The sequence below is a fragment of the Ornithodoros turicata genome, chromosome 5, assembly GCF_037126465.1.
Source record: "Ornithodoros turicata isolate Travis chromosome 5, ASM3712646v1, whole genome shotgun sequence".
Classification (NCBI taxonomy): Eukaryota; Metazoa; Arthropoda; class Arachnida; order Ixodida; family Argasidae; genus Ornithodoros; species Ornithodoros turicata.
The window spans coordinates 80,935,425-80,949,502 of record NC_088205.1 but is presented as its reverse complement, the minus strand read 5'-3'; the positions used below and the strand labels follow the sequence as shown (position 1 = coordinate 80,949,502).

The 14,078-nt window shown below is 45.9% G+C and overlaps 1 protein-coding gene across 5 annotated transcripts in view; it reads left to right on the top strand.

The window, feature by feature from the left end:
* LOC135394968 (glutamate receptor 1-like) overlaps positions 1-14,078 on the top strand; it is a 191,763-nt gene that overhangs the window by 109,474 nt on the left and 68,211 nt on the right. For all 5 annotated transcript variants that reach the window (XM_064626094.1, XM_064626093.1, XM_064626092.1 and 2 more), the window contains 2 exons: positions 13,537-13,661; positions 13,726-13,849. In XM_064626094.1, coding sequence (XP_064482164.1) covers positions 13,537-13,661; positions 13,726-13,849 — 249 coding nt within the window. The remainder of the gene's footprint in view (positions 1-13,536; positions 13,662-13,725; positions 13,850-14,078) is intronic.

Here is a 14,078-nt window from a genome sequence, read left to right as displayed (position 1 = left end):
AACCGCCCAGTATGAAGGTTAGAAAGAGCTTTCGTCAGGAGCAGCAAAAGTATCACGTGACATGTAGGTCATGGCATGAAAATTGTGAAAGGAGGGGGGGGGGGAATATGTTTATTAAGGAAAAAGAAAGGAGATGTCAGCTAGACGAAGGTCGGCGTGCTATTCCAAAAAAAGAAAATTGGGAAGAAAAGAAAAGGAAAAGGAAAAAAGGGGGGAAAGGAGAAAAGGAAAGAAAAGGAGGAAAAATAGAGAGAAGGGGAAAGAAAAGGAGAAGAAAAAGAGAAACGTGGAAAGAAAAGGAAAAGAAGAGAAAGAAAAGGGGAAGACAAAGAAGAAAAGGAAAGGAAGAACACAAAACTAACTATTGTGAAAGGGAAGAGCACTGACCCTCCTCGACTGCAAAAAGTCATAGAGGATTCGCCCTTCTCGTCAGAAATGTAACGGTTTGATATGACGGAGTTTGGTAGCGTCCTCAGTCAGGAATCGGGTCATCCAAAAAACTACCCTAAAGGCCTGCCTGCATGGTGTGTGTTTCTGTGAATATCGCTGCGTAAAACTCTGCGCAAAAAAAAAATACGCCTGTCAAACCGCATGGAACGCGTATCCCGCTGCGAACAGCGGGTTTGGGGTACAGTATATGCTTTACGAAGTGTTGGCAACATCCTTCTCTCCTTCCGGTTCCGTCCTGAAACGTTTGTTTTTGTGCGCGTTCCTTCGTAATTAATTTGCATTTGGTAAAATGGACCCTCACGAGCGAAAGTTGGAGATGTCCTTCTGCAGCTTTTTCGTAAGAGCAGCCATTGCAAAAAAGTGCCGGACCGGATCCAGAAGTTACTTGCTGCGCCGTGATTGGTTGCTATGCCCGTGGACTGACTGCTGCGTGAAATATCAAACCTGCTCTGATACGGTGAATCACGCGCTACGAGCAGCTGCGACGTACGAAATTTAGCGCCGGGAGTGAAAACTCGGCTTTTACGCGAGAAAAGCGCACCATGCGGGTCAGCCTTTACGCGTCTGGCGAGATACGAGAGGACAGAATTAAACGGCTCGGATTTAACCTACCAACTATACTCATTAGAACCTTCTTTGACGGCGAGGCAAAGCCGAAGGTTTGCCAAAAGAGGCTCACTTTGTGTTCCCAAAGAGTTCAGTAAGCGTTGCACAGACGCTCAAGTTCGCATTAGCAGCTGGACCGAGTAGGGCCTGCGGTAAATTAGCCTCTCCCCCTCAATTTGCATGCAAAGAGACCAGCTTCGATTCAATTTCTCAAGGCTGTGTTCTGGGTGCCGGCTTACTGATAAAGTGGCTGTCAATGGAAAATATCTGGGAAACCCCGGCTCAGTTCGTCTTTGGCACAACGCCGAGAAAAATGACTTCATTAGAGAGTTTGGTCGGAGTTAGACAGTGTGCGAGTGTTGCACTGCAAGTGTGACCGCGTGGGACGCATTCGATATTTTATTAATTACGTGCCAGCGCCGCTAAGCAACAGTGGTTAAGATCGGTATACGGACGTGGTAGGACGGAGAAACAAGACCGCGGGAAAAGGTGGTACGCAGGTGGGCTAATGTGCGTCCTGGGCCAACTTCTGTTCCATAACTTAAAAACCCGGGACTGGGGGGACAAAAAATGACAACACAGGCCAGGTCTCAGGTTCGAGACCGTGTCTGTGTTGTCGTTTTTTGTCCCCCAGTCTCGGGTTTTTAAGTTATGGAACTTTCCATCGTGTTCACTAGATGCCGCGCCTCGTACTTGTGTCGTACTTGAGTGTAATGAGTTCCCCGTGCATGTCGTGGGAAAGCGGATGCCAGCGTGGTCGAATTGGTCAAGGCGCTCGACCAGTTATCGAGATATTGCGTGGCGCAAGTCCCGCCGTTGTCTCGCTTTTTCGACGTCTGCCATGTTTCGACTATTTCCGTCTCTTTATTTATTTATTTATTCATTCATACTGCAGACCCAGTTGCGGGTCCTAGCAGGTGTGGACATTCTTATTAAGCCACGAACAAAAAAAAACATTATAATCTTGAATGAGGACAGCTTCCTCAGGCAGTCTGTTCCAATCCCCCGCTGTGCGTTGCAAAAATGAAAAACTTGCGAGCGTCAATTTTTGATGGCTCTACTTCTAGAGACGTCGCATGATTCAGTCTCCCGGATCCTGTAACTCGCAGAGTTCAAAAGTTTACAATGTCTCATTCAAGTTTGTGATGAAGAAGCAAATACAAAAATTTTAGCCTCGACCTTCCACGACGCACAGCGAGGGTCTCTCAAGCTCACACTTACACAACAAATGATTAACAGAAATAGTCCTTCTTTAATCAGAAGAGATAAAGCGTCGATGCTGTCAATGTTGTCAACGCTTTTTCTCTCACCCGCCCCCTTATGTTTCTCTCCCTGTTCTTCTTCTAAATTGTCTCCTAATTATTTCAATGGTGGCACGAGTAGCTTCAGGCACGAGAACTCTCTTGCGTAAACAACACTACCTCGCAAATTCTCCATTTGCTCCTATTCTAATTACGCGACACTTAGTTTCGGGAGAGAAGCAAAAACACGTTAAGAATAAACGGAAGTGCACCTGGAAAGCAATTATGCGCGCAGTAATATCGCCAACAGTATCTGCATGAGGGGAAACACGCGTCGTATTAAAATGCCGCAACGTGCCTCTTCATAATGAAGCGGTTCTCACAGCGCGCGATAGGAGAACAAAACACAAACACACCCTGTTCTCATGTGTCATCCAACGCAATTTGGGTCGTTGTCCCCCGCATTATTAATGGTGTACATTAGTCCAAGTAGCAACCTCGCTCACTCGAAGATATATACACTTAGAATATACATCGTTGATGACGTACACCAGGCAGTTGTTTAATACGGATAGTACCACTGATGTTTCGTTTCTCTGTGATTAATATGTGGTAAAGTGTTTTTTTTTTTTAGTTTGTTTTTCACTCCGTGTCAGCAACTGTGGCTATATGAGAGTTTTACAGTCGTGGACGGGTGGAGAGAGGGCATGCGAAAAGGGGAAGGGTTACTATGACGTCCTGTGGCCCGACTCCAGAGCGAAATGGACCAATATTTGACTGGAAAGTCTACCTGGAAGCTTAGAAAAAAAACCTTAGACAGCCTGCGATGGGGTTCGATCCCGCGACCTTTAGCATAAATTTGGCATGGATGGATGGATGGATGTATACTGCGACTTTTAGCTTTAGAACGGGAGGTAGCTTGCTCCATCTAGCCAAGAATTTTACCATGGCGGTTCTACGACTACTTATCTATATCTCTCTTAACGAATTCGGGTGGTCATTTTATGGCAACACTGCCCAGCGCTCGGAAATTGCTAGGTCGCGGCCCCCGCGCTGGATCACGTGATCGTGACACCCGAAGATGACTGCCATTAGTCTGACGGTTTTAGCTCAGGTTCAGGTTCAGGTTCGATTAATCCCTTTTCGCTTGGTTCACGCTGGGGGCAGCGCAGTCGCTCGTCTTCGGGTTTCGTCGTCTGCTAACTCACGAGAAGGACACTTCGACGGGAACTTCGACGTGCGGGCCAACGCGGTAACTCGCCACCCTCGCAGTGCGGATTTGACGACACCGGTTATAGTTGGGCAACCCGTTGCCCAACAACAACAACAGCAACAACATAGATGAATGGATGATGATGATGATGTGGGATGTTTTCCTGCGTTGAGTGCAGGACCCTACCCCATTCCAAAAAGGTTATATAGATGCCGGGCGAATCATCATCATCATCATCAAGAGTGTTGCTGGCAGATTCCCTGGCGCTCGCAAAGCGCGAGACTGCAATTGAAAGCGAGATTGCTGCGCTTTGACCAAGCGAACGTGACTGCTCAGGATCCGAAAAAAAAAAAAGAAAGGAGAGAGAGAGAGAAAAAAGAAAAGCTTGCCACGATCTAACCACACAAATTCGCCACACGTAAATTATCCGTAGTTTTATACCCCCATTCATTTAGTCGGTTCTTCGTATTTTGCGTTGCTCCAGTTCTAACTTCGTCTCTATGTATATCGTTTCGAAAACCCAGTGTTTCCCGCACGGTCACATTCTCTTGCAATGGCTGAATACCCTTACATTCCAATACAATATGTTCCGCGGTCTCTTCTTCTTGAAGACATATACCGTGTGTCTCGTTTACGTTTTTCGAGTAATAAACCTTTACCCGAGAAACGTCATCATTTACGTTGGTAGACACACCGAAACCAAAACAGGTCGGAAGGGGAGAGCTGGGTTCCACGAATGGGCGATTGTTCGCTGCCTTCTATTGAAAGAAAAGTAGGGCCGAAGGTCGCGTCCTTTTCAGAGATCAGCGTAATCCCCCTCAAGACCGTGGCTTTCGGGCGCGACCTTGTTCGCCACTAGCCTTGAACGTAGTTCAACTCTACCAAACTCGTGGCGCTGTCGGACATTATGACGTCATTTGTTTACAAACAGGTAGAGGTCTATTAGCTACGTGGGTTTTTGTTCTTAACATCCCAGACCTTACCTCAAACAGCAGCGTGCTCGATCTGGAGTTGTCGAACAACGTCTCCTACCGTTATTTCATTATGTTCCTTGTACGCTCTGGCGTGACTTTGGAACTTCCGCCACCTAGCGGAAGCTGCATCCATTCCAGCACGTCGCTCTCGCGCTCTGAAGTGTCGCCATTTCATTACAGAGGTACGAAATTCTCTTTCGTCTCACCGTTGATGATAAGTCGACGTTCCATTACTTCTTGTTAATGAACAGTCAAAGCATCGTCTTTCCATGACGTGCGCGATAAAACGGCGATATTCCTTTTTTTTTTTTTTTTTCTGTTCCAGAAAAGCAAGCGGGTCTCAGCGCGTCCAATACCGCTTTAATAAAGTGGAGTCTCAGAAAAGACTCCTTCGGCATCGAGACGGCGGCTTAGCGCTCGGGGAAGTAAATTCTAGCCTCGACTGTACGCTTCATTAATGCGCTGAAAGGGAGTCGAGTTCCAGACCGAAGAACGCGACAGTAAGAAAGAAAGGGAAATGAGCAATGTCTCGTTGAGGAGTCGAGTAGTTGTAAATGGGGTATAACGTGAGAATGTAAGAGCAAAGGCAATACGAGGGGGGAGTCAAGAGCAAAGAGAGCGGAGCGCGAGCTAGACGATGTGGATGGAGATTACGTGATAGAAAAGTGTAGAACGACGACTCACGGAATGTGCCCTGTAACCACAGCCAATTGCCGTCCAACTGAACGGTCGTTGGGCGCGGGGGGAGGGGGGTCAACTGACATTGAATTTGACGGTAGGTGACGTTACTCGTGTAACCGGGGTGTCACGAGGTGTTTTCTTCTATGAGTAGGAAGAGCGAGATTTGCGCGAGACCCAACAAAAACTATGCACAGTATCGCAACAGAAATAGTCTTTAAAAATTAGCAAAAATTCCGCCTTTGCCCCGCCCGCTTGATTGCCGCAAAGAAGAGCGCACGGAAGGTGCGGGGAGAGGAGGAAGTGTTCCCGCCCCTTGTTTTACATTTCTTTCCCCCGCTGTGAGGTTGATGCTGGTGACAACCGTCTTATCACAAAGAAGACAAAACAACCGTCTTATCACAAAGAAGGCAAAACAAGTTAAAGGCGCGGACACTTCCTCCTCTAGACGGACGTTTCGCGCGTGCTTCTTTGCGAAAATCATGAAAGCAGGACTAAAGCTTCATTTTTACTAATTTTTTTTTACTATTTCTGTTCCGATACATGCATAGTTTTTGTTGGGTCTGCAGTTATCCGTGGACGACTTCATACTTCCGTAAAAAAAGGTATGGTTCTCTTGGCAATTTTCAAAGTTCAATTGAAGAAAATACATTTCCCGCAATTAAAAATCGTCGAAACCCTCCCTCAATGGTGGCAAAAGTTTCCAGAAGGTAATTGCCGAAAATCCCACAATCCTCCGACGAGCACGCCGCCAGTTAGAATGTTTTATCACTTTAGGTTGGAACACCCTGTATACGGTGTGTGTGTGCAGAAAAACTTTAAGCCCGAATTACCTACGCAGAGGTCAATACGGTGGTCACGGCACAGTTGCGTCTAGCTACCGCGCTAGGCCTGCCAGAATTCGTTTCGGTTTCTGCATAGGTGGCACCCCCAAGCGGTAGGCGACGCAACTGTGTTACACTGCCACGTCCCATCGGAAATGCACGGAGCAAAGTTCGCGCGTCTAAGGATTTTGTTACGCAGAGTTCGGTTACCACGATTCTTTGGTTGGTTTTCATGCGTCGACTTGTACCACCGGGAGTTCGTACACTCTAAGAAAAAAAAAGGTAGAATTTTCTACCCATCTCGGTAGAGCTGTATTGCAACCACATTTCTACTCCAACCAATTTTACCTTTTGGGTTTAACTGCAGAGTAGAAACAAACTACAGAGTAGAAACTGTCGTTCTACCAGATTGGGTAGGAAATTCTACCCTTTTTTTTCTTAGAGTGTACGGTGTGCAGGGAACGCGCTCTGCGTCGAAAATGTGGGGCTACTTTTTCTGCACACACCCTGTACTTGTTGCACGAACAAGACATGCACTCATTGGGCTTCACGCAAGTGCTTCTTCACCGCCACAAATCAACGAGTAGTCTGCAAGTATACTCCCACGGAAAACACGCACAGTACACCGAGAAAGAAAATCACATCCGACAAATTCCACGCGTTGTCTGTGTACGACTCCATCCCTGAATTCCTCCTCCTCCTCCTCGTCGTTGCTGCCGGTCTTCATCCAGTCGTTCGTCCCCCAAACGTGCGTGGTGGCGGCTGAGCAAAAAAGGACGCAGCAGATTGATGGCTTCTCTCGAGCAGCTACTTTTTTGGCTTCGGATTTGATAACGCCAACACCGTCTTCTTCTTCTTCTTCTTCTTCTTTGCCTTCCAGGAAAGGTAAGGGATGCGGAACAAGTAAAAAAAAAAAAAAGAGCAAAACGGGATACTTCTTTGTGGATTCTCGGCGGGGATTCGCGTGCATTTCTTCCGTGCTGACTTGATTCTCTTCCCTCGTTCTGTTTATGTTTATAGTTATGCCCCGTATACCTTTTCCTCCTATACGCCTAGATGAAAAATGAGGGACTCCTCGTTTTGGTAGAGCAGATATGCGCTCCATGCGAGGGGGAGACGTGTGACTTGGCCTGGAGTTCATTTATAAACTGCTACGTTTTTTTTTTTTTTTCCTTTTTCTTTTTAGGTTGCTTGGTATGTTCTTAGACTTCTTTTTGTTGTGTTTTGTATGACTGCTTTTGCTGAGTTGGATTCGAGAGCACGAGGGATTTTTAACGTTTTCGACGGAGTTGAGAGCCAAAGGGTGGCTGGTGTTACTGGACTATGGAAAACAGCTAAGCCAAGTGGCATTTCTTCTCGCGAAGAAGAAGAAGAACGTGAGCATCGACAGGTGGCGGTGGTGCTAATGGAAGAGGTCGTCGTTGTCGGCCTCACAGAGGTGGGCAACGTCACGACTATAACGCTCTGGGGAAATGTGCGTCCTGGGCCGACTTCTAAAGGGAACTGTGCCGACATGTGTGTGTGACAGCGTCTGGGGAAAACCCCCGGACAGCACAGCCGGTACCAAGATTCGAACCCGGGTACCTCCCAGTCTCGACGTGACATGGCCGCATTCTCGTCGAATCAGAAGAAAGAGAGAGAGAGAGAAAGAGAGAGAGAGTGTGTGTGCATGTGTGTTTTCGCGCTCTGGTTGGTTGAGTTTATTTCAAAGATAGGCTTCTTGTTTGTAACCTGTGACCTGTGGATGGGCATTTCACCACGGGACGGGCAAGTGACCTAGGTTCGAATTCGGGCGCCGGCTGGTGCAGTCTCGATATTTTCCCTGCGTTTTCCTCAGGCGCATTAAGACAAATGTCTGCGCAGTTCCCCGTGAAGTGGGACCAGTACGCACAATCTCCTTCTGCGGTGGCTGACTGCGGCAAGCAGTTCGATCACTACAACCGAAGTTTTATTTATTTATTGTTTAGCTCGACGTTCTCAATTTTACACGTTCACTTATAGATTTCTGGTAAGGTTATGTACTGGCTCCGAAAACAATCAAATACAATCCACAACGCGAAGCAATTGAGGCGTGACGTGTTCCTGAGTACACGTCGTCAAGCTGCCTTTATCTTACTCATTTTGCTTACGGTGTTAAAAGCCGTCACTCTTTATAACGTCACCGGGTACAAAATTCAACGCCGCTTCTGCTGTGGTTTTTCGCCGGGTGTCAACGTGCCGTGTGACGCGACGCGGTTTTTCAGGATCTCACTTGTCACCTGCTTGAAAGAAAGGGACGTGCCTATAAGAATCAATACAGTTTTATGTTGACGCTTATTAAACAACCCTTCCGTTTCACACCGTCGGGGAAGAAATTCTCTTTCCCTTTGTTTTTTTCCTTTCCCATGACTCTTTGAGCGGCGTACACGGGGGGTATACTGCAGAGTAAAAAGACATCGGAGTTTTATGTCGCCAGGCAATTATGGCCAAGAGAGAGGCACCAGCGGCAAACTTTGCCCGCCTGAGGGTTCGTTAACGTGCACCGAAACCTCGGCCTCTGGCATCCCGTATTTAACGTTCCTCGCGAACGGCTGGCGTGCCCGTCTGGTTTCGAGCCCGCAACGTTGGGTGCAGTAGCGGACACCGAAGCCGGCGGATGCCACGATACTATATCGTACTAATAGCGAATGCAGCTGGTCGTTTGAGTGCAGGCAAGTGCAGTGCGTCGCTGTAGGGCCCGTGCAGGAAAACTGCGCCGCCAGTGCTGCTTACACCGATCCGCCCAGCAGGTCACGCTACATAGTGCCAGTGTTGACGAAAAGCTCATGCAACTGATGTACAAGATGGAGTCGCGGCCGCGGGACAATCACAATAATAACCACTTTAAACATAAAATACGTGACAGTGCCAGAATCCACATTCACAACGTCCATTCGTACCATCCGAGCCAGGGTTCGAGTCTGTTATAGTCCGAGTAGCGCGAAATCCTTTCCCTTTCTTTTATTAATAACGCGTCCTGGAGTAGCCAGTCCCGAGTGCCTCGAGAATACCATCTCCATTTTTTTCTTTTAAAATCAATCAATCAATCAATCAATCAATCAATCAGCGCGAAATGGTGTCCACGACGTATAGTTCTCCAGCTTCGAACGCTTCGCCCGTGGACAAAAAAAAAAAAAAAAGCTGTCGAACGCCTCAGCATACAGCGGTGTGTAACTACTGCTACTGCTTAAGCTGTCTGAGATCGGCGAACTTGATTCATCCAAAGCATCCAACATCTGCAGTATGTCTGCCGATTGCATGGCGGCCATGTTGAGCAAGTGGAAAGTATGGTGAGAAGGAGCGGAAAGGGCGGAACTTGAGAGCTCGTGTTCCGGTCCACACCGCCGATATTCTCGGTGTGGCCGAGCCTGCGCGGTTTCAGTGCTCGCGAGCGCACGCAGCACGCGAACGACCAGCGGAACGTGTTGCGGGTTGCCCTGAAACGACCAGCAGAACAATGCACTTGCATTCTTGCTTACAGCTACTGCCAATATTGAACACAATGTATACAACTACCAGTGATGGCCAGTAGTTAACTACATGTAGTTAAACTACTAGTTAAACTACTTGATTGTAGTTAAAAAGTAGTTATCAACTACTTGCAGAAATGTAGTGACAACTACTAGTTAAACTACTATTTCGAGTAGTTAACTACAGTAGTTAGGTTACTGCAGGCGCCAACTACTTCCGATTTTGCCGCAAGCTTTACGGCACGATTGTGCTTCCGACTTTTACCTTGAGCTACTTGTTTGATGAGAACGGAGGTGCAGAGCAATTGTGCCGTGCATGTGTACTAAATCTTCATTTTTATCACTGCTTGTGATTCATATTTAGGTGTCCAAGAACACTATAGAATGTGATTGGTGTGAATCGACAACGTTAAGTAGTTATAGATGTAGTTAAAATACATTGCAGTAGTTTTAACTACCTCCCCTGAAAAGTAGTTGAACTACTAATTAAACTACTCCATCGCGAAGTAGTTAGTAGTTATAGTTAAACTACTGTAGAAGTAGCTAGTGGCCATCACTCACAACTACAGAGGCTGGAGAATGGCAGCAAGTTGTTCTGTTTTAAGGACTTATTGCTTTCTAACCAGATATTCCTGTAATGTAAGCATGGCTTTCTTTTATGTGTTACAAACGACAAAGCGCGCTGATAAAAGTAGATGGACACGGCATTTAGTATTCAAACTTCATCTTGAGCAGTCATGTGTCAGGTGGCATTATTAGAACACACGTGCATTCTCTCAAATAACGTGACCATATCATTTCGAAATCTTCAGATTGGATGTGATAATCCCTACTATACGGATGTGCTATCTCGATAGCGGTAACTATACTTGGGTCTCCCTTTTCCAAATCATGACAGGTGAAATTAGATTCGTTGAAAGGTCACCCATATGGATAATTCCTTCGAGCTATTTGGTTGTTTTTGATATAACCGTGATAATATTGCGGCTCGATATATCCAATTGCAGTGAATTTGTCGTTTTCTTTCCCTGACCGTTTATTACGCCATTTTGCCTCCCTCCTGCGTATAGACCCCGCCTCAATGTGGCTTTCACCCCATAATTCAACTACATGATCAGATGCTGTGACACAAGCCTCTGTTCCACCTGCGGTGTCGTGGCGACCACCCAGCACATTCTTATGGAATGTGTACTCTACTGCCCGCAAAGGCGGATACTGTGTGGTATGAGCTTGCCCGTATCAGCAAGAGACCGCTCAATTTAGCTGCACTCATTGGCCTCTATGGAGATCCTGTGCTTCATCGTCGGGTTCTCCACCTGTTCATGGACTTCCTGTCGTACACTGGGTTGCTCGAAACGCTTTAATTCTTCCTCGTATTTTCATCTTTCCTTCATCGTCTTCATATAATGTTCCACGTGCAATGGGGGGGGGGGGATATAGGTTTATTGCAAAACAAAACAAAAAACACGAAAGAGGGGAAAGGTTAGCCTGGCTCCAGCAGCCGACTTGCTATTCCCGCTTACAAAAAGGAAAAGGGAGAAAAGGAAAAATAAAGAGAAAGAAGAAAAAATAAAGACAAATCGGAAAGAGCGAAAGAAGAGGCGCAGTCACAGGCTCAGCGCGAGCCCTGTGTCGGTAAGGAAGCGTACGAGTTCCCTTCCGACGCGCCACTGAATGGGGCGTTGCAGAGGGCCCGGTAGCGTTGCCAGCGTTACCTCCTGAGCCCTAGGGCAGCTAGCCGCTCCATCAGAGTGGCACGGGGAGCGGCGAACAGGCGACAGTGGAGGAGTAGGTGGGAAGTGTTGCCCTCGGTAGAGCAGGCTGCACATGTAGGGGTGTCAAGCAGCGTGCAATGGGGTAGGGTACCGCACCACCGCAGTGAAACACCCCATCTCGTCGTCATCATTTATTGTTGTTGTGGTGGTTGCAGCGAATTAGTGCAAAATACTTAGTTTGTAGAATCTTATATGATAATGCTCTTTCCTGTTTTCCACTTTACTCGCGTGGTTTCTTCTTGTGTGACGACCAGACGACGAATTGTTTAACTTTGAAGAAGAAATGTAGAATTGTCATTAGCATATAAAATTGCCCCTACATCCAGATAAATATATAATGTATGTTTGTATAAACAAAGAATAAAAAACTCAGAAAATTGGTCCCAGTGGAGCTCCTGTAGAAACGCTACCGAACGTATGAATAGACTTCCATAAGTTTTTTTTTTCTTTACCAATCAATCAATCAATTGTAAGTTGCACAATAAATAACTTTCTAGCAAACTAAAAGAGGCACCTCGGATTCTGTATCACTCGAGCCTGTGACATAATAATAAGGTGTTTGCGCACCCTAAGCAAAAGCGAAGTAATTTTAATCTCTTTCGGGGCTAACGAGATAACGGTAACAGGTGGCCACAAGAATTAGACCTTTCCGGGACTAAATCACATATGTTTGTGGAAAGTTTAGGGGATGCTGAGCATGGTGCAGGGCTGGGAAGTAAATTTCAGGGCAATAGTACTAAGATTAGCAATAATTGCAATCTGGGGTCTAGAAGCTATAAACGTTACTCCTTTTCTTTTTCTTTCTTCTTTTTTTTTTTTTTTTTTTTTTGCGCTGAGATTGAAGTGTCAAAATGCTTACCTATGACCGCCAAATATCCCCATAGTTAGCAAAGTTAGCAATTTGAATTCGATGCAGCTTTTGATAAGCTCGCAAACTGAAAGTGCCGCCAATTCATCTTATTTACTTTCGAATTTTTTAGCTCATAAAACATTTAAACATATAAAACATTATTTAAACATAAAACATTACTTAAAAGTGGTCCTGCATCATTAATTTTCACGTTTCCGAGATACGGAATAATTGAAACAGCCCCGAACTAACATTTTACTGCGCGCATCTGCATAATAAAGTGGATGAGCGGGTGTGCATTTTTAAAGCTGACTTCCAGGAAAGTGCTGGTCTTACAAAATATTCGTCCCCTGTCTAGAGACAGCTTTGAGACATCTGAGCCAGTTACATTTGCACGAGAGGGCGCCTTAAACAGAAATGTGGAACGAACGTGAAGAAAGGGGCACAAAGTGCGAATTCAGGAGCCGGCAATTTTGAGAGACTAAGACACACGCACACGCACGCACACGCACACGCACACGCGCACACACACACACACACACACACACACACACACAGACACACCTGTATATCTGGCTTCTCTTCTGCCGAATATTAACTCTTACATCGTGAACAAAGTTTGATAGGACAAGCCCGTTGGTGTGCATAGGAAAAAAGTAGGCATGTGCGATTATTCGAATTTTTCGAATACCGAAGCGAATATTTCTATATTGAATTCGACGTCCGAATCGAATGTGCATCCTATATTCGAATTTCGAATCGAATCGATGTTTCTTCCGATCCGAAAACATCTATTCGAATGGTTCGGGAGTTGTACACGTAAGGCCGAAACGGTACAAACTATAATCAAACTTAAACTCAAAGGGCATAAAAGAAAGTGAGCTCTACTTCATATTCTGATTCGTACAAACATATCGCGTATACCCGCTGTAAACATGTTTATATCCGTACAAGTGCTGCACGTGAAACCGGTCCGGTTGAAAGAATTATTTGCGTCGTATTCGATTCGGTTTTATAACGATTCTCTTCGCATTTGCATTGGCTATGTATCTTTTTGTTTCGTATTTGCTTGTTGGAAAATAATTATTCGCGCATGTCTAGAAAAAAAAAGCATCTGTTTTTTTTTTTTTTTTAGTTTAAAGAAGCACGAGAAGACAAGTAAACACACTTGGAAGTGGACGTGACAGGCTCACATCGTCCTCTGCGTACTTCTACTGATATAATGGGGTGCTGCGAGAGTAACATAACTTCTCTTTCGCAAATCACACCGCGTCAGTATAGCTGCTGCTGACACTACGTCACACTGTCGCTTCTGAAACACTGCCCCGTGAATGACGCATACTTTCGAGTTTCGAGCGATACGAAGTGTCGTTCATTTTGTTTCTCGTTTGAACATAGCTGCACGCTTTTCTCATGTTGTCCCATTCTTTTCCACAGTGTGCACCATTATGAAGAATGGCACATTTGCCATCATCGCACCAACCACTGCGACCTCGTATGCTACCCTGGCCTCTTACGCCAACACATTCCGAATGCCTTTTGTGAGCCCGGCCTTTCCACAGGTACGTTTGGAACCTGGTTGCCAGCCGAGTGTTTGTGAAAAAAAGCTCGCGGTGTGCACTGCAGGTGACAGACCTACGGCCAGCGCTGTACGGCATCAGTATGAAGCCTCGATACCTTCCAGCCATCGTCGAGGTCATTAAGCATTACCGCTGGAAAAGCATCTTCTACCTCTACGATTCCGATGATGGTGAGGTAACCTTATCTGCATATTTTTTAAATCTTATTTTTACAAATACCTTTCGATTATATCGATGTCGTTCGGCTGTATATCCTGATCTGAGAATGAATTAATCTCCACTGATCGACGTGCATAAAGGTGTACATGACCCCCTACTGTGTTCTGTTTAGCTTCTCCTGTCTATTCAGTCTGAAAAATAATCTGAAAATTTTTCCGTTAAAATTTTCTGTCAAATAAT